This window comes from Nannobrachium achirus, assembly GCF_963921795.1.
Source record: "Nannobrachium achirus genome assembly, chromosome: 21".
In the NCBI taxonomy this organism is placed as follows: Eukaryota; Metazoa; Chordata; class Actinopteri; order Myctophiformes; family Myctophidae; genus Nannobrachium; species Nannobrachium achirus.
In genome coordinates, this window is record NC_137828.1 from 36,434,316 (window position 1) to 36,454,594 (window position 20,279).

At 41.9% G+C, this 20,279-nt stretch overlaps 1 protein-coding gene across 2 annotated transcripts in view; it reads left to right on the forward strand.

The window, feature by feature from the left end:
- Positions 1 to 20,279, forward strand: part of oxsr1b (oxidative stress responsive kinase 1b) — a 132,680-nt gene that overhangs the window by 57,840 nt on the left and 54,561 nt on the right. For both annotated transcript variants that reach the window (XM_080752155.1, XM_080752156.1), the window contains exon 3: positions 8,208 to 8,316. In XM_080752155.1, coding sequence (XP_080608281.1) covers positions 8,208 to 8,316 — 109 coding nt within the window. The remainder of the gene's footprint in view (positions 1 to 8,207; positions 8,317 to 20,279) is intronic.

The following is a 20,279-nucleotide window of genomic DNA, read 5'->3' on the forward strand; positions in this document are numbered from 1 at the left end:
ACAGACTGGACTAAACTAATGACCGAGACTGCATCGTATGAGTATATGATCGCCAGAAGGAACGATGTTAAAGGCAAATTCCATTTAATGTGGGACTATTTCTTTCTGTATATCAAGGGTTTGCCGGGAGGGACATTGTTTAGGGGAGGGTCCATTTAGTATAGAATCATTACGTATGCATTACGATTTAAACGATCACTACTAATGTATATCTAAGAATTGAAGGGGTGTTGTCCGATTAGCTTAGCTCGACTGCCGTTTTCTTTTGTTTTTGTTTTTCTTATGTATATTTGTATTGGTATTTTATTTATACTTATATATATTTGTTGATGTTGATTACATACTGTTTAAAATAAAAATAAAAAATATTTGAATGACAAAAAAAAAATCAAATAACATTGTTTACATCATTTTCTTTCCCATTTGTTTTTCACTTTCCTCCTCTTTTATCCCATTTCTCTTCAAGCATACATTGCCATTGTGAACATGAGCACTATCCTTAAAGGAGTCGTTCAGACCAAAACACATATAGGGTTAAATCTGCCTTTTATCATACCCCTTCATACCTGCTTTAGTTCATTTTTTTCATAGCTGCCCCTGTTGCTAGATTTCGGCTGCCCCTGTTGCTAGATTTCGGCTGCCCCTGTTGCTAGATTTCGGCTGCCCCTGTTGCTAGATTTCGGCTGCCCCTGTTGCTAGATTTCGCGGGCCCTCTCATAACTAACAGAGTAGATAGACTTTATTCTAGTGCGGTTATTTCTTTAGCTTCAAAGTTAGTATTTTCTATTGGATTGTGTTTACACAATGTCCTGAGACCAACCAAACCACTGTTTTGACATCACAGGCACCCTTACTTGTCAAACAGACGAGAAGTTCCTCTGCTCCACCCCTCCCTTTCTAGGCTCTCCTCTCCCTGCTCTGGTGCAGAGCAGAAGCCGTTTGACAAGTAAGGGTGCCTGTGAGGTCAAAACAGCGGTTTAGTTCATCTCAGGACGTTGTGTAAACACAATCCAATAAAAAAATACTAACTTTGAAGCTAAAGAAATAACCACACTAGAATAAAGTCTATCTACTCTGTTAGTTATGAGAGAGCCCGCGAAATCTAGCAACAGGGGCAGCCGAAATCTAGCAACAGGGGCAGCTATGAAAAAAATCAACTAAAGCAGGTATGAAGGGGTATGATAAAAGGCAGATTTAACCCTATATGTGTTTTGGTCTGAACGACTCCTTTAAGTGTTTGTTTCCGTAGCATTCATATATATTTCCCAAAGCTGGTCAAACTTGTTCTGTCTACCCCTAACTATATACTGTACGTTAGTCTCTCCAGTCCAATAGAGTTCATGAGTTCTCGTCGATGCCACATCCTCAACGTAGGGGCATCAACGCTTTTCCAACATAGTGCCACCACTCGTCTAGCTTGGAGAAGACCAAAATCTAAGATTTTGGTTAGTTGCAGATATCTGGAATATTTGCGGACATAATGATGTAGTTTGACGGGAGTTATGTACATTCTCATTAGCTATTTATATTGGAGTAATTTAAACCTTGTATTAATTGCCTGTTTCCACTCTGCGTCATCAATATCTTCCTGAAGGTCCAATTTCCAAGCATTTAATTTATCTGTTGTTGAATCAACACTATATTCAACTAACAGATTGTAATATACAGATATGGAACCACTCCCTTCTAGATGTAATGTTTTCTCAAGTGTTGAGAGGGGTGGAATATACATCACATTGTCACATTTTGTTGACATAAAACGTCTTAATTGTAAATATTTAAAGAAATGTTCATTAGGAATTTGGTATCTCCGACATAACTGTTCAAATGAGAGCATAACTCTGTCTTCATAGAAGTCTATTATGTTCTGAATACCTTTAATATGCCACAACTTAAAACCTCTTTCGTTTCTAGCCGGAATAAACTGGTCAATACCCCAGATAGGAGAAAATTGCGATAGTATAAGCATATCACTCATATGTTTATGAGCTGCAAACCAAACTCAAATTGTATTTTTGAGAAACAGTTTTTTTTTGTACGTTTTTTTTTTTATTGTTTTAACATCTGAAGAATATATATATAAATGTAATGGTAGGTTTGGAATAGATGCTTGTTCGATGCTTACCCACACTGGGGGTGAAATGGTGTTAAAGTAGTACGATTGGGCTGCCATATAATACCATCTAAGATTGGGCAGTTGGAGTCCCCCTCTTTCATAGGGCAAATATAACAAATTAAGACGTAGTCTGGCTTTCTTACCATTCCAGATAAATCTGCTAAATACTTTAGATAGGTTGTCAAAAAAGGTGTTTGGGAGTGGCATCGGGATTGTTTGGAAATAGTATAGAAATTTGGGCAAGATGGACATTTTTTGCGACCGTAGGTCGCATATACTCTGAAGAACCGTGTCGCTTGAGTGTCCTTCCTTCCTTCCGTATCCTCGTGACCGTCCGTATCCTCTGTGATGTCAGTGTGATGTCAGCGAGTTGTGTTAATAAAGGATAAAATAAAATTAAAATGCCATAGATGGGCATTCCCAAAAGCAAAATCCCTTTATGTCCATATATGGGGATTTCTGATGTCATCAATCTCTGGCCCTAACTAGCTCAAAAGCCTGCTTTACTCTGATTTACACCCTACCTTTCCAGATGATGACCTATTGGGTATACACTTATGTCCAAATATAGAAATCCCAAGGCATCAAACCCAAGCTTGGCTTTACTAATTAACATACGTTTTATGCCCATATATGGAGATCCCTGTCCCAATGTTATCAATATTAAGGACATATCTGGAAATGCCCATATTTGGTAATGTCCACATATGGGCATGTTTTGACATAACATAGTCAGGGCCCTATCGCTCACACCCTAGGTTGGGTTGGCGTGTTCTCCCCGTGTCTCCTAGGGTTGATATCCTCACAAAATTGGTGCAAGTCAATGGCAGCGTTTCCAGAATATCAACAATACCAAGGGCCACCAGGACCGTAGGGCTGTGGACAAGGACTTGCAGCGCATGAACGCCGCACTGGAGCGTGAAAACCAACAAGCCTGATGGAAAATGCTACATGGCCGCAGGCTTTGTGACGTCCCACATCTTATGTGCTGGGCATACTACTAACCGACGCCAAGGACCTCCAGAGGCCATACAAAGAGTATCTAACCCGAGGCCCCTTACTAAGTAGCATACATTTACAACATACCTTCTCCAAAAACATCAATATTGAACTCCATATGTATATGGATACATACATGTATTTTTGCCAGACCCATGAAATGGGTAGGCCTACATAAGCAAATGTCGGTCTGTCCGGGTTTTCTATATAAAGGGTATATATGATGATGACATGATGATGACATGCCTACAAAAGGCATGATGTCATAAATGATGATGACAGACAGGGGGTCTGGCACAACCAGGTTGACCTGGTCTAGTTATTAATAAAGGATAAAATAAAATAAAAATGCCATATATGTATCCATATACATATGGAGTTCAATATTGATGTTTTTGGAGAAGGTATGTTGACATTGAACAGGACATATATGAAGCGTGTACCACTGACAGATGCAACAGGAAACTTAGAGACCTGGAAAAGGGATCCTACTATTGTCCCAAATGCGAAAAGACCTCTCCAAACGTTAAATACAGACTTCGGCTGAAGGTAAAAATTGAAGAATCTGGAGTTGTTCAATGGGTGACATGCTTCCACGAAACAGCTGAGGTACTGCTGGGTCACAACATGACTCAGGAATCACTGAAAAATTTCAAAGAGAATGACAAAATTGCATTTGAAGACATATTGAATAAAGTAATCTCAACAAGTCTTGTCTTCATAATCAAAGTCAAGGTGACAACATACCAAAATGAGAAACAAATGAACCACACAGTACTGAAAATCAACTGCTGCTCTGGAACACAGGGTAGTGTTCCAAAGATCTAGGCTGATAATCCAGCTTTTGCAGCGTCACAGGTTCAAGTCCTGACTTGCGACCTCAAGTCCCCATCTCTTCCTGTACGGGGCGGCTACACAAGACTAAGAAAGACAAAAAAAAAGAGAAGGATACACAAGATTAAGAAAGACAAAAAAAGAGAAGAATAAAAAAGAAAAAAAGAAGGAGGAGGATAAAGATACCAAAAGGAGAGAGAAGAAAGGATGGATGAGGTACAATGTGCGGTATCCTCCTCTGATCTGATACGGGCGGCTGGACTTAGATCACCTATGAAAGGATGTCCATGAAAGAATGTCCATCTACCTGGAGAAAAGAAAATGTAACAAGGAGGTGGCAACGGGGTGGCCAGATAAAGTTATTAGGCCTGGATCCAACTTTAAGTCGACGCACATGATTCCAGAAGTGTAGTGCTTATTCGCTCTTGTATCAAACCGGTACTCGAAACGTACTTAGAATTTAACATATTTTCTAAAGTAAATATGGGGGCTGCTGTGTTAAGAACGTTTTGTTGTCAAGCTCAATGTTGGGCATTTGGACCTATACATGGAGAAATGGAGCGAATCTGTTTGGCCTAAACATGGAGATGTGGATAACACTATATATGGAGATAGTCTAGTACAGGGGTCAGCAACCTTTTTGAAATGAAGTGCCATGTTTTTATTTTCTCGAGTGTCAGTGTGCCATGTCAACATAAATTTTAATGACAAATATTTTGACATATTTTGACTGGCAGAACATAACGATCATTAGACCCAGAGCAATAATCCACCTATCTCCCCGACTCCCTCCCCAGTCAGAGTTCAGAGTTTTAATGAATGTAGAAGTATGTGCAAGATGTAATTTGTTATAAAATAGCTAACTTCATTTAATTGACCACGTTTAAGAAACAAATAATGACAAATATTTTAACATATTTTGATTGGCAGGACATTGTTATAACGATCATTAGACACAGAGCAATAACCCATATATCTCCCTGACTCCCTCCCCAGTCAGAGTTCAGATTTTTAATGAATGTAGAATTTTGTGCAAGATGTAATTTGCAATAAATGATCTTAACTTCATTTAATTGACCACGTTTAAAAAAAGATTTGTTTTTAAAATAAAAAAATCCTCTCTCTCACACTTCTGCCAGTGTGCCGGTGATCACCCTCCCCTGTGCCAATGTTGGCACTCGTGCCTAAGGTTGCCTACCCCTGGTCTAGTACATCATGTCATATGGGACTACCGTCATAGACAGTAGCCATTGTTAGGTCGGAGTCAATGGCTGTCTGTCTGACTGTCTGTACAGGAAGTGATGTCACATGACATACTTTTTATGCCCATATATGAGTCCTTCTGTACCACATCTCCATGTTTAGGCAAACTCCACACAGAAAGGCCCTATCGCCAACCGAACCTAGGGTGTGAGCGATAGGGCCTTTCTGTGTGGAGTTTGCGTGTTCTCCCCGTGTCTCCTAGGGTTGATACCCTCACAAAAACATGAACAAACTCCCCCCAGAATGACAACAACTAGAATCGTCAGAGAAACGCTGTGGTTGGCCAGATTGTCAAGAATTGGCGCGACCTCGCCCTTTAGGGCGAGGTTGCATGTCACCCTGAGGTCGCATTCCACCCTTGGGTGTCTTACTAGTATTTATTCTTCCAATCATCGATATGGGCAAATTGGACCATCGGGCTAATGTTTCAATTGTTTTGTCTACCAAGGGATTATAATTGGCTGGAACTATTTCCCCAATATGAGGGGTAATCTTGATACCCAAATACTTAAACCTTCAGTAGTTGTCATGAATGGAGTCCTTATTATAGGATTGTGTCTTTCTTCGTATTGAGGAACATTAGAACTGACTTTGAATTATTGATTTTATATCCAGAAAACTATCCAAACTGCTCAATTAGACTGCTTAGGTTAGGAATACTACTTTCTGATTTTGTCACAAAAATACAATATCGTCAGCATATAGAGAGATACGGTGATCTACTGGCCCAATTTTAATGCCTGATATTGCTGTATGTGCTCTTACGGCCATATCTCATGGTTCAATGGCTAACGTAAATAACAATGGAGACACAGGACATCCTTGTCTTGTCGTTCGTTGCAAACAGAAAGATTTTGATATATTACTGTTTGTTAGTATCTCAGCCGCTGGGTTTGTATATAATAATTTAATCCATTTAAGAAAAGTATCGCCTAGTCCATACCTAGGTAGAACATCGAAAAGGTATTCCCATTCGATTCTATCAAATGCCTGGCTAGCATCAACTGATAGCATTGCTGTGTCTTTTTCATTACGTTTCTCATGTAAGATATTTAAAACTCTTCTAATGTTATGATATCCCTTTTTGGTCCTCATTAATCAATTGGGGTAAGTATTTGTCTAATCTTGTAGAGAGGGCTTTACATAAGATTTTCATATCACATCCCATTAAACTAATCAGTCTATATGACGAGCATTCAATTGAGGGTTTATATGGTTTTTGTGTCACTATTATAGTGGCTAATCTCAATGAGTCTGGAAGTGTTCCTTTTTTGAGCGGTGGTCACACCGTCTCCTATACGTGGCCGTGTGTGTGGGTATCCGTCCGGCCGTCCGGCCGTCCGTGTATGTAGCCTCAAGCCTGCAGTACCTTTTCTGACCACACATGTTAAGGGAGGGGCGCTGTTGTTCTCACACACACACACACACACACACACACACACACACACACACACACACACACACACACACGCACGCACGCACGCACACACACACACACACACACACACACACACAGGGGGGAAGGGTGGGTCAGCATGTGTGGTCAAGTATTATTATTATTATTAACAAACTGAATGTTTTAGGGTCAAATAAATTAGAGTGTGTGAAGAAACTACAGCATTGTAAAGCACACTAACCCCGCTGCACCCACCCAGTAGTGCTGTTGCACAGACTCCACGACCACCGCTCAGTTCACACGGGTGTGATTTTTAAATTGGTATCCCGTTGGTCCAGGTGCTTTACCACTATTTATTCCCCCTATAATTTCACTACGGTAATTTATCGTTTATGGACCATCTAATTCTCTTTTTTCTTCCTCTGATATAGTCTGAAATTGTAACCAATCAAGAAATGTGCTTGTTTATTTGTTGTATATTCTGATTTATATAATGCTTTATAGAAAATGAATTGTTAATCTCTGTTGGATCCATTGAAATGTCACCAGATTTTAACTTTATACTATCAATTGCATTTTCTTTATCCTCCAGACCAATAATGTCCCTGCTTTCTCCCCTTGATCATAATATAACTGTTTAGTTTTCATTAAACTTTTTGCTACTTTATCAGTTGTTAGCTTATCAAAACTTGCTCTCAAAATCAATAAATTCCCCATGGTCATTGTTATTGTACACTGTCTTCTTTCTCAGCCTCTTTGATATGCTGTTTGTTTTTAGAACTTGAGTAACTGATAATTTCTCCTCTTATGTAAGCTTTAAATGCTTACCATCTAATACTAGCTGAGGTTTCATCTGTATTTAATTCAAAATATGTATCAATGCGACGTTCGACAAAGTTGACAAAAGCTTGCAGTCTACATCTTGGACAATATTCAAGCTGGCCGATATTGATCTCCAGTGATACAGCAGCATGATCACTGATTACTATACTATTATACCAGCATTTTCTCACCTTAGTCCATAACCCCCTAGAAATAAGAAAGAAATCAATTCGTGAATGGGTTTTATATGTACTTGAATAGCAAGAGTACTCCTTTTTGTCTGGGTTTTGGGATCTCCAAACATCAATTAGTCCCAGTTCTTTCATATAATTAACCAATATTTTCCTGGTTTGTACATGGGTTGTATCAACTTGGGTTGATCTGTCAATATCCGGTACAGGGGCAATATTGAAATCTCCCCCGATCACATAATGACCTCCCAAGGCTGAAAAAATAGTGGGTGGTCTTCATTGGTGCCGTAAATATTTATAAGATTATTATTATTTTTGTCAAAAAAAATGTATGATTACATATCTCCCACCTCCCACCAGTTTTTATTGTTTTGAATGGTATTGACTTTAACATTTACTACATTGCAGTATTGATACTTTTAGTTAAGTAAAATAATTGAGTACTTTTTCCACCACAGTGCATACTACCTTTTGCTGTTTCTTTCTCTTCATCTCTCTCTCTCTCTCTCTCTCTCTCTCTCTCCCTCTCCCTCCCTCTCTCTCTCCCTCTCTCTTTCTCTCTCGCTCTATCTTCTCCTCTCTCCAGAAAGAGATCCAGGCCATGAGCCAGTGCCATCACCCCAACATTGTGTCCTACTACACCTCATTTGTGGTAAAGGATGAACTCTGGTTGGTGATGAAGCTGTTGGGTGGTGGTAAGAGTCCATTTACTACCTCAAACCTCATCTCTCTACACACGCACACATGCACGCACGCACCCATACACACACACACACACACACACACACACACGCACACACACACACACACACACACACACACACACACACACACACACACACACACACACACACACACATTCACTTGTTACTATACTTGTAGGTGTGTAACGATATAGTAAAAATCTTTTAAAATTTGCAATGATCTACTATATCGATATGTAAAAGCAAATATCGTACCGTTTGGCTCTGTATATCGTATCGTATTGGTTTACAATGCAAATAATCGGTATCGAATTGTTTTGCAATGCAAATAATGTCCTTGTATGGAAACTAAGTATTTGTGCGTTGTATTTAGCAATTTTAAGAGGGAAAATTTAAAAGAGGGGTCGAATTACTTTTCCATTCCATATAGCTACTCTTGGTCGATCGATACATGTGTGTAATCTCTGTGTTCATGTCAAGTTGTGGGTTTGTCCATGTGTTGCAATATAATGTCCATGTATTTGCTTAACTCATTTGTAGCCGATCCCGAGTATACTCGTGAAAAATACTGTATATACATAGCCTAGTTCCAGACCCTGAATCGCTAGCCACACCCCTTTAAATTTTTGTTTTGGCGATTCAGGGGTCTAGAAGTGCTCTCAATGAAGAGGCCTTCCTCGTTCGAAAATCTGTACGGCGAATCAGCGTCGTGAATCAGCGTCTTGTGATCAGCGCGGGTGGGGGTTTCCCAGAACTCATGTGCGTTTCCAAGTACCAGCGCCGCCGCCGTACCGTACCGCGCATCGCATCGCGGTAAAATGCGGTAAATTGCGGTAAAATGCGATCGTATCGATCTCGCTATGAAACACCAGTAGCAGGCATGTTATGTTGTGTTTGATTACTAGTTCGTATTGCTCCTATTCTGCCTGTTTCTTTTGTTAGCAAGTAGCACTAGCAAGCAACAGGCTAGCCACTAGCCAGCCACACATAACAACACTACGAACCAATCGCAGAAGGCTGCCTCTTTGGCAACGCCCATCCTTGAAATTGCCTTAGATCAGAGCAAGTTCAGACTGAATAATGGAGTGAAACGAAATGTCAATTCAGGCTGAGTGTCAGGCTAGTATATACAGTAAAGCTGGCAATCTTACCATACCGTCCGTTGGAAAGTGCTGGCACGGATGGACTCGCCGATTCTTCATCATCGTGCATCCACGTGCACAAAATAGTGATCCCTTAACATGGAAGCCAACGGTCATTCTCATCTTTGATGTCCATTTTCTCCAAAAAACACTTTTGATGCCAAGGATGGCATTGGATTCTCGCTAAAATATTACAAGCTGAAAGGCATCGATCCGCCATTACTGCTCCCGCATGGGACGACGATCACTTCCGGGTCGTCAAGAAATGTCGTCAAGTAGGAATTGTTTGCGCAATCTACTTCCGGCCTTCAAAATAAGAGACTGGCCGCGGACGGAGCAAGCGAACGGCAGCATGGACATTTTAACCTGTTCATGTCTGGAGCACTAAATGGGTTACGAATCACAGTGTTTACTTATTTATATCCATAATAATAGATCTTTTCCTTTAAAAAACCTGCGTTTCACACAGATTTAATGTCTTTGCTAAATAGTTACTATATTGATTTTAAATCATTGAATCGAATCTTATTGTATCGCCATGAATGAACCATGATCCATGTATCGTATCGTCAACCATGTCTCGTGATGTGTATAGAATCGTTTTTCAAATGCATCGTTACACCCCTATATACTAGCACATCAACATGATGACATCGATTTTTATGAATCGGTTCAGGAATATAAAAGAAGACATATCACAGGTATTTTTACAATCACTTGCTTATCTAAGTGCACAGTACATCATTTTATTGAGGCAGCTAAACAGCGACAGATATAGTTTCTGTCTCTGAGCTATCACGAGATTTGGTTTCCGGACAGGAAATGGCGGGGAGTCTCGATACTAGCTAGTTGCTAGCTAGCTAGTCAGAAACGTACTTTGTGCTCTTTAGATACATCTATAAAGTTATACAGTGTACACACCGAAAAGCAACACAGCAGAAAACAATGTGTGACATGTTTTCTTTTAAATTCCTGAGACGAGTACTGTATAAAAGTCTCTATCATTCCGATTTTTCATTTGTTCATGAGCTGTCCAGCCGGCTCTCAATGTTATTCACCGAACTTCCGGTGTGAATTTGCCACAGAGTGCGATGAGTCTGCCGGGCAAGGATTGCGAGGTAGAGAAGATTACGTTGGTGTCTTTTCCTTCTCATCTCTTTCTAGGTACTAGGCAGGTACGTTGTTGAGTTGTGTAATCAGGTTGGGTTTGGTTAGACCAGGGGTCTTCAACGTTTTCAGGCCAAGGACCCCTTAGCTGAGAGAGAGAGATGAATCAGGGACCCCCACAACACATTGTATAAAATTGTGTTGCAGATTTAAAATGTTCATAGATTTCTTACTTGGACAGCTTAGACTTGTTTAACAGCACTGTCATCATGTTGGAGTTATGTGTATTTTCAGACATTTAACCTATTGAACCGACAAATACTTCTGCTCTTCTTTTCCCTCTACAAACCTCTTTGGCAAAAATAGCTGATCTACAAGCTTACAATGCCTCGCGCTTTGGCTAATGTTCCACTCAGAATTGGGATGCTAGGGTTCAAATGGTTAAAGGGCCAGTTCACCTCTGGGACAACCAGATCTTATTTTATTGTTGTTTGGGACACGATCAACACAATTAGTCCATGGGCCAGACGGGTTGTCGGTATCAAAAAGGTGGCAAAGGTTACCATGCATTTTTGAAAAGCTCTATATCTGTAGATTATATTTTGGTATGATAACCCTTTCTTAGACCCAGCTAAATTGGTGTTATCAGCCGCTGGAGTTGGTGTCCCATTAACTTTACATTACAGGGAAAATAAGCAAAAAAATTATCTGCTTTTAGTAGCATAAGAGGGGTGTCAGGGGTCAAACTAGGGGTTTGTCATGATGCTGAATCCATTGCAAGCATCTGTTTTGCACAAACAACATTCCTTGGGCTAAAAAGACTATGGTTTAGTGATGAAAAGTGATGAGTCATCACTTTTGTGGGGGCTGTTTTAGCCCCAGGAATGTTTTTCGTGCTAAACAGATGCTTGCAATGGATTCAGCATCATGAAAACCCCCTAGTTTGACCCCTCTTATGCTACTTAAAGCAGATTAATTTTTTGCTTTTTTTCCCTGTAATGTAAAGTTAATGGGACCAACTCTAGCGGCTGATAACACCAATTTAGCTGGGTCTAAGAAAGGGTTATCATACCAAAATATAATCTACAGATATAGAGCTTTTCAAAAATGCATGGTAACCTTTGCCACCTTTTTGATACCGACAACCCGTCTGGCCCATGGACTAAATCCTGAGTTATTTTTTATGTTCAATCTGTGTTTTGAGATAGATAGCTTTCGTATTTTAGCATGAATGATGATGCATTTTGCATCATATGATGCAGCATGATGATGTCATATGATGCAAAATGCATCATCATTCATGCTGAAATACTAAAATATCTCAAAACACAGATTGAACACAAAAAATAAGGATTGTGTTGATCTTGTCCCAAACAACAATAGAATAAGATCTGGTTGTCCCAGAGGTGAACTGGCCCTTTAATGTAAAAGACATGATCCTATCACACAAAGATTTGGCGGCCCCCCTGTAGTGACGCTGAGGTCCCCCTAGGGGTCCCGGACCCCTGGGTTAGACACAGGACAGCGGTTGAGGTGAGTGACGGGCACTGTTTCGTAGCGACTAACAGAGAAAGTAGAGCGTGCCGGGGCAGCTGGCTGGCTCTAGCTGATGGATGTGTGACTGTGTGTGATTGTGGGGAATGTGACAGGCACTGATCCTCATTGTTATGTCTGTGTGTGTGTTTGCACCGCGGCTCTCTATGCCGGGGCCCCCATGCAGCGTGGGAGGCCAATAACTAGGCAGGGATAATAACAGGGTACCACGGGTTGGCATTACAGCACCCCCGTGGCAGCGCTGCAATTAACACGGTGCGAGGTGAGGCGAAGTTGAAGAGGAGGGATACAGGATACAGCAGTAGAGCCTGCCTAGAGTTACCCCCCCCCCCAAAAAAAAAAGCTCTTGGATATTTTGCTGATTGGTATTTCCGCGTCTGCGGGGAATCTTAGCTGGGGCTTTTGCGCGGGTGGGGACGGACTTGGATGAGAGTTGCTCATTGCAATGGTTTGGAGCGGTGGTTTTCAACCAGTGGTTGAGGTAAATGGGTGCTTTCAAACCCTGATCTTGGTGGGCTCATGGAGTTAAACAGAGAGCATAGAGATTAGAGCCTGCGGTGCCAAGAGTGCAGTGAAGGCGAGGTGGTGTGCTCCGCTCACTCTGACATGAAGACAGTCTGATGGGGGTAATGGGCATTCATTTCCAAAGTGCCGAGTGATCCCCGCCCCTCTCTCTTCCTCTTTCTCTCAGCCTCTCTTTTAATAAATACACACACTCAACAGTGGGTATCAGCCGCCCACTAGCCGCCCCCTTCCCAGGCCCCTAGCTGTGTCCACAGAGTCCCACTGTAACAGATAGTGTGTGTGTGCCCAGGTGGCATGCCTGGCTCTCTTAGATCCACTTGAGTGAGTCACCAGCCACATGGCAAGCCGTCGTACAGCTGGAACCAGGCTGCACCAAGTAGGGATGGGACGATATCAAAATGTCATATCACCATTATTGTGACAAAAGAAATCACGATTTACGATATCATCACGATAATCAAAATCCATTATCCTGGGACGGAACATTTGCCAAAAAAATAGCAGATCTACAAGCTCTGCTATTTTTAGCAAAGACATTTGATCGGGTGAAAAAAAGACTGTATCAAGTACGTATATTATAAATACCATTGATCCCAGTGCATGACTGAGGACGATATCACGATTAATTGAATCTCCACGATACGGTTATCGTGAGTGTTTTTTATCACGATAAGCGATAATATCACGTATCGTCCCATCCCTACCGCCCAAGCCACGCCAGAGAAGACCGCCCACATACAGCTCGACGGGGGCCAGACAGCCACTTAGACGCCCCCGCCTGGGTAAAACGGAGGCCCTTGATGTTGAGTTTTATTGTGCGGCGTAATTGAATGATTGTCGTGCCAACATCTACTGTACCATGGAGACAGGGCTCAAATGAGGCCCGGTTTACAGTTAGTCACTCCACAGGGCAGAACAGGGATGCTAGGGTTCAAATTGTTAAAGTAAATAAAAAATCACACCCAATGTGAAGTGAGCGGTGGTCGTGCTTGCATAGCGTCTTCAGACTAGGATTTGAGTCTAGGATGTACAGGGTATGCTACACACACACGTTTTGCCATGGCAAAACGCTGAGGAAAAAGGCTACAGACATATGACATATGACATCACTAGACAAACATGATGCTACGTACACACATTTTACTATGGCAAAACGTTGAGGAAAAAGGCTACAGAGACACGCACAGCCACTCTTAGGAGCAGTTTACCACCGCTAAAAAAAAAACATGATCCTATCACACAAAGATTTGGCGACCCCCCCCCCTGTACTAACTCTGAGGACCCCCTATTGAAGACCCCTGCTTTAGGTTTTGGGCTTCTGGACCCCACACACCCAGCCAGGCAGCTAGCCAGCCTGATATGCCCTCTGCTGTTGCAAGAGGATTGGCAGGCCGGGAGTTAATCCATCACATCCGTGACATGTGTGTTTTACCATGACAGCTGTGGTTTGTAAAGTGCTGTATGACAAGGTAGCAGGGTGCATTCCGACAGCGCTCATTCTCCATGAAAAGAATAAAGAAAATTATGTCGGACCGCATATTTATTCCCTGGTTGCTCAGCAGCATTCTCTCATTCTGTTACCAGATGCACACCAGATAAACTCATGGAGTTACTAGAAGAGCATAGAGAAGTAGAATGTCCTCACTGGGGGTTAGGCAGAAACCTTGACTTTCCATATTCCATATTTCATTTTCCTATTTTATTTTCTATTTTTAGAAATGAATGATATTGGCTGGTCATTTTACATTTAAAAAACAGCGTTGGGCAAAAATAGGGAGTTTGTAGATATGGTTGTTTTGATTATTATCATTTTTTTCAAATTTCATTTCAAAATGTTCACCTACTGTATAATAGCTTGAAAGTGGGTCTGTGGGTGCTAAAAGTATCAACAAGAAAGGACAAGAAATGGACATTCAAGGTTTCTGAATCCAGCGGTCAGGATCACATTCACATACAGTTGAGTAGTGGTTCTCAAGCTGTGGGTCCCCAGATGATTAGCTTTATGTGAAACATTGTTTTCTCACTCAACAGTAAACAAACCAACGTACAGTATAAGTGTATAGAGGGTATCTGACTTTTTAATACCTCTAAAATGACAAATTAGGCCATTGGACAAATTGTCAAATATTAGAGGCGGAAATTGTGAAAATAGACGATCTTATGCTCACAACACCTTGCAAGCTATTTTCACAATAGAGCGTGTTGTACGAAATGTAATGTCAACTTAGTGCTCGTCAGGGTGGGGGGTCCCCAGTTCAAATATGATTATTTTGGGGGTTGCGGCCTGAAAAGGGAACCCCTGACAGCACCCCACCTCACCCCATATTCCCGGGGTAGGCGCTACAGTACAGTAGGTGTTATTAAGGGGTAGGGCTTTTCAAGAAAATCCTGTTCTGAATGTGAGCTGTGTGAACAAGTGTTCCATTGAAGCCCTACAGTAGTACATAACCTGTCATTAGCTGACCCCGGCCCAGTGGCCCACACTGGCTGGATGGAGATCCAGTGCTGGAAAAAAGTACTCCAGTTTCTTTTTAAGTACTGTATCAATACTGCAATATAGAAACAAGCTGTTACTAGTAATAGTCTGGTAATCAAAAATGTACTTGAGTAAAAGTACAAAGATATATCAAAATATACTTAAAGTGCCAAAAGTAAAAGTAGGCTACTCAATACTCATTATGCAGAATGTCGCATTTCACAAGTTGTCACATATTAGATGTTTTGAAAATAGCAGATCTACAAGCACACAACACGTCGCATGTTGTGTGCTTGTAGATCGTCTATTTTCAAATAGCCAAATTTAAATAGGGCTGTATGCTTTGTACTAATAATCAAAATCTACAAAAGTAACTTACTAGTATCTAAAGTTTTCAAATAATCATTGTGGATTAAAAAGTACAATATTTGTCACTGAGATGTTAGAGGAGTAGAAGTAAAAGTATTGAAAACTGGAAATACTCCAGTTAGTATAAAGGTACCTAAAAATGGTAGTCAAGTAACAGTACTAGAGTAAATCGTCGTTGTCGGGTGGAGACCTTGTATGTCCAAAACCGTTCGTTTTTATCATTTTTTTTTTTTACTAAACTAGTGAAAACAGCCGATCTACAAGCACACAACGCCTCGCGGTGGGCGTTGTGTGCTTGTAGATCGGCTGTTTTCACTACTTTTGTGCGACAGCCTTGTCTGATGAAGCAGGACTTTACTTCGTGAAAAAAACGTACACATTTGAAACTGGGAGATACAAGGTTTCTTCCCGACAGTGACGAAATGTACATAGTTACTTTCCAACCACTGTCTCAGGAGATCCATGGAGCTACCCACGGGAACAGAGTGAGTCATACCAAAGCGAGGAAAAGGAATGTGTTTCCAGGAGACTAATGGGCAGCCTCGCTAACCCACAGTCGGCGCTGCCAGCACTGAATGAACGCCAGTCAAAGTGGGATGCGGTTACAACGCTGGTTGTTAATAGCCCGTCTGAATTTAGCATATGAAAAGCCTGCGAGGAATGGATTTGTAACGTGGCCATCGTCTCGTGGCGTTTTGAGTTTTTGAGGGTTTGATGACTTGAATTTTGGGCTGCCTGCAACCATCGATGATTTTCTGGCGTTTATTCTTTCGGTTACTTTACCAATTGGTCAAGTAATGATATAGTATTTGAACTAATCGACACAAAGACATGTGAATTGAGTTTTTTTAATGGACTTAAATTGTTTAGTCTGATTAACCACTTAACCCCTATATCATACTTTGTCGTACAACAGTGTCATGCAAAACTAGCCAAAATAGCTGATCTGTAAGATCACCATGCATCACGATTCACGATGCAATGCTCTTTGAGCTTGTAGATCGGTAATTTTGAAACTCAATTAATTGATTTATATATTATAATAGTCGAGGACCCACATGGCCAAAAGCTCAAAGAAAAGAGGGGTACCTGTGATTTTTTGCCGTACTTTTTATTTCAGTTTTATCTATTAGGTTGGTCATTAAGGTCCACAGAATGAGAGGCCTGCTCTGCCGGAAACATCGCGAAAAAAAGTTATGGCCATTTGTATATTCACTGTCCCATTGACTCCACTAGAAATATTAAAAAAAGAAAAAAAGTCTGCTTTAATTAGCATGTGAGGGGTCAAATTAGGGATTCTTCGTGATTCTGAATCCATTGCAAGCATTTGTTTTGCATGAAAAACATTCCTTGGGCAAGATATCAACCCCCCAAAACAGTCAAAAGTGATGAGTCATCTCTTTTTTTCCACTTTTCACAGTTTTGGGCTGCCGAAAAGTAACCCAAGCAATGTTTTTTATGCAAAACAAATGCTTGCAATGGATTCAGAATCATGAAGAACCCCTAATTTGACCCCTCACATGCTAATTAAAGCAGATGTTTTTAATGTTTTTAATATTTCTAGTGGAGTCAATGGGACAGTGAATATACAAATGGCCATAACTTTTTTTCGCGATGTTTCCGGCAGAGCAGGCCTCTCATTCTGTGGACCTTAATGACCAAACTAATAGATAAAACAGAAATAAAAAGTACGGCAGAAAATCACAGGTCCCCTCCCATTTTGGGGACTGGGTCCCCGACTATAACTGTTGCATCCCAGACCCCTGGTGTGTTTAATGACCTGAAGAAAGACAACACATTTCTAAACAGTCAGATTCCCTTAATATTTAATTTCCTGTCATGCATTGTTGACGCCCCCCCCCCCCCCCCCCCCCCCCCCCCACACACACACACACACACACACACACACACACACCACATACACATGTTACACAACCGTGTGACCAGTTTCAATTTTCAGTGGAGTTCGTTCCTTCACATTCTTTCAATCGTTGTTGTTTTTTTTGTTTTTTTGGGGGGATGTCTAATTATCCCATCAGTCTGCCTCAGCCTGGATTGTGTCTGGGTGGGTGAGGCTCTCGAATCTTTCCCACCCCTCATTGTCCCGGTGCCTGCTCACGCCCACTGCCACCACCACTCCCTTGGCATCCCCCCCCCGTTGGCCTTTAGCACACTTGGCTTCTGCTCTTAAAACCATTCTCCTAGGGCTGTCAGAATAATTACATTTAGCTTGACAATTAATTGTCGCTCGGATAATTGCGATTAACGATTTAATCGCGTTTCTGTCGTTGAAGTTTTTATGCACAGAAAAATTACGATTAGGCCTATCTTAAATAATTGCGATTAGGCGATTATTATGTAACAATTGTGACAGCCCTTGTTAACACAGTATCACCACCAGTGAGTCAGTGTGGCTAATCTGCCTTCTGTCTGACTGGGTCTCTTTAAGCTGAATGAAACCGAACGATCATTTGACATTTCCATGTCAATTTGCATTTTGTACTGTGGCGGTATTTAATGTCAAGAGTTCAGCTGATATAATCGCTGTGTGATTTACGGTAGATAAGCCCTTCCCTGGGGTGGGGGGGGAGGGATCAGGCATGCACCATTCAAAGCCAGCTTTAGCAGAAGTAGTTTTCTCCCCCTACGCAAAACGAAACCTTTTGAACAGTAGAACGTGCACCCAGTCGGCTGGTGCGCGGTGTGTCGGAACAAAGTAATGAGGCATAAAAAGTTCAATCAGCTGAGTTTGAGAGAAGCTGACATCCGTGGCATTTATAGATCCCGGCATGGCCTGAGGTAATTCACACACTGCCGCTGTGTCTGCGTAACAGCGGTGGACTTAATTACTCGAATCCAGAACGTATGAGTCAAAGCATAGACACCTCTGGTCGAATACTACTCCACTACAAGTGAAAGTTCCTCAGTTGAATTTGTACTTGAGTTAAAGCACTGGAGTACTTACTTTTAAAGTATTCAAAAGTGCAAATTACAAAGTGCACTCATTTAATATCAGATTTCACAGAAATCTTCAAAAAAAGGATACATAAAAAAATAGTGTAAATCGTCCTCCGTTAGCTTTTGTTGAGCTGCAAATTCAGAGCACTTAAACCCTCTGTACTTGATAAAACCGACCTGTAAATAGGTATGCTCTTATTTCACTCTACACACATCGATTCAGCAAAAATGGCAGATGTACAAGGCAAGCTCATTGTTGCGTTCATTGTGAACATGCCCTACAAAGGCAGAGTGCAGTAACAACGTTTTTCGGACACACCAACTTATTTGTGTCGCCCAAAGGTCAAATTAGCCTTCATGATATGGGAGGATGAACAATTACCTCAAGAACAGATATACAATCAGTGTAATATCACTTTTATGCCTTTATCTCATTTGGCTGATCAGCTGTTACATTTTTTGGTGAAATTCTTCTACGTAGTTACTGCACTCTGCCTTTGTAGGGCAGTTGAATGTTTCCCCAGAATAGGAATGTGGGCATTGCGGGGGGGTTCAAGTGGTTTAACAAAAGTGATATTTTTCGTTTTAAGCATATTTTGATTTTCGTGATTATAGCGTTTATCGCAATAATCGTGGCATGTCATTTTCATATCGTCTTCGTTCACAGCTCGAGGGTCCTGTAGCTGACTGACTAAAAAGGATGAACAAGCGCAACACTTTATCACTTCACCGGGTTAGGGTCGCTCGTGTCGCTCGTGTCGCTCGTTGGGCTTTATAGACCCACGTCACTCAGAAATGAGTGTCAATTTACCTCCGAGGGTGAAAGAATTGACCCTCTCAACACCCTTTGGATTTCTGCAGTGATGGCAGCTGCTTGCTTGTTCAAATACTATGGGACAGAAGTCCTGATCTGAGCGTGCTCTACTCTGTCAGGTGATTAAGATGAGGGCAGACGGGTGCAGACTCTCTGACTGTCTGTAGAAACGGTCCGCACTCAACACGGTAAATGCTCTTTGCATCTTTTAATTTACCGCAGCAGCAGTCGGTGCCAAGCGGGCGCGTTTTCGGCTACACTTCATCTGCGTTTCATTCTACCTGTCAAATCATTTCTTACCCCCCCTCCCCTCCCCTCTCCTTCCTCTCAGACAGGGAGATGAAGATCAGAGAGAGATGCAGAAGCGTCAAGAGTACGGGGAGCGGAGAACAGAGCAATAGCTAGCGAGCTGGCTTTTTTTTTTTTTTCACGTGGCTTCAAAGGAGCTGTCACACACAGGCTCACTATCTCTCTCTCCCTCTCTCTCTCTCTCTCTCTCTCTCTCTCTCTCTCTCTCTCTCTCTCTCTCTCTCTCTCTCACACACACACACAGACACAGACACACACACACACACACACACACACACACACACACACACACACACACACACACTCTCTTCCTCCATCCTCTGCTAGGACGGGCTCACCTAGGCCCCCCCTCCCCCCTCCCCTCTCTCACGGCCACTGAGCTGAATCATGGTCTGAGTGCATCGTCACTGCGCCAGGAACTCGTTGAACCCCAGCATCAGCTTCTTCCTTGCCCCACCTACGTTCTGTCCCCCTCCCTCCCTCCCTCCCCCTGCAATAACATTGTCCTGTCTGGCCTCGGACGGTGGCTCCGCATCATTGGCCCCAGTGGACGTTTTGCAATGAGTGCTCTATTGAGCGTCGCAGGAGAAAGAGAGACAGCATCCTGGTCCTAGACGGACTGAGCAGATAAATGTCCTGCTACCAACAACACTGGCCTGCTGGCTCGCTGCCTTCGCTCGGCAAGTGGCAGAATCTCAAT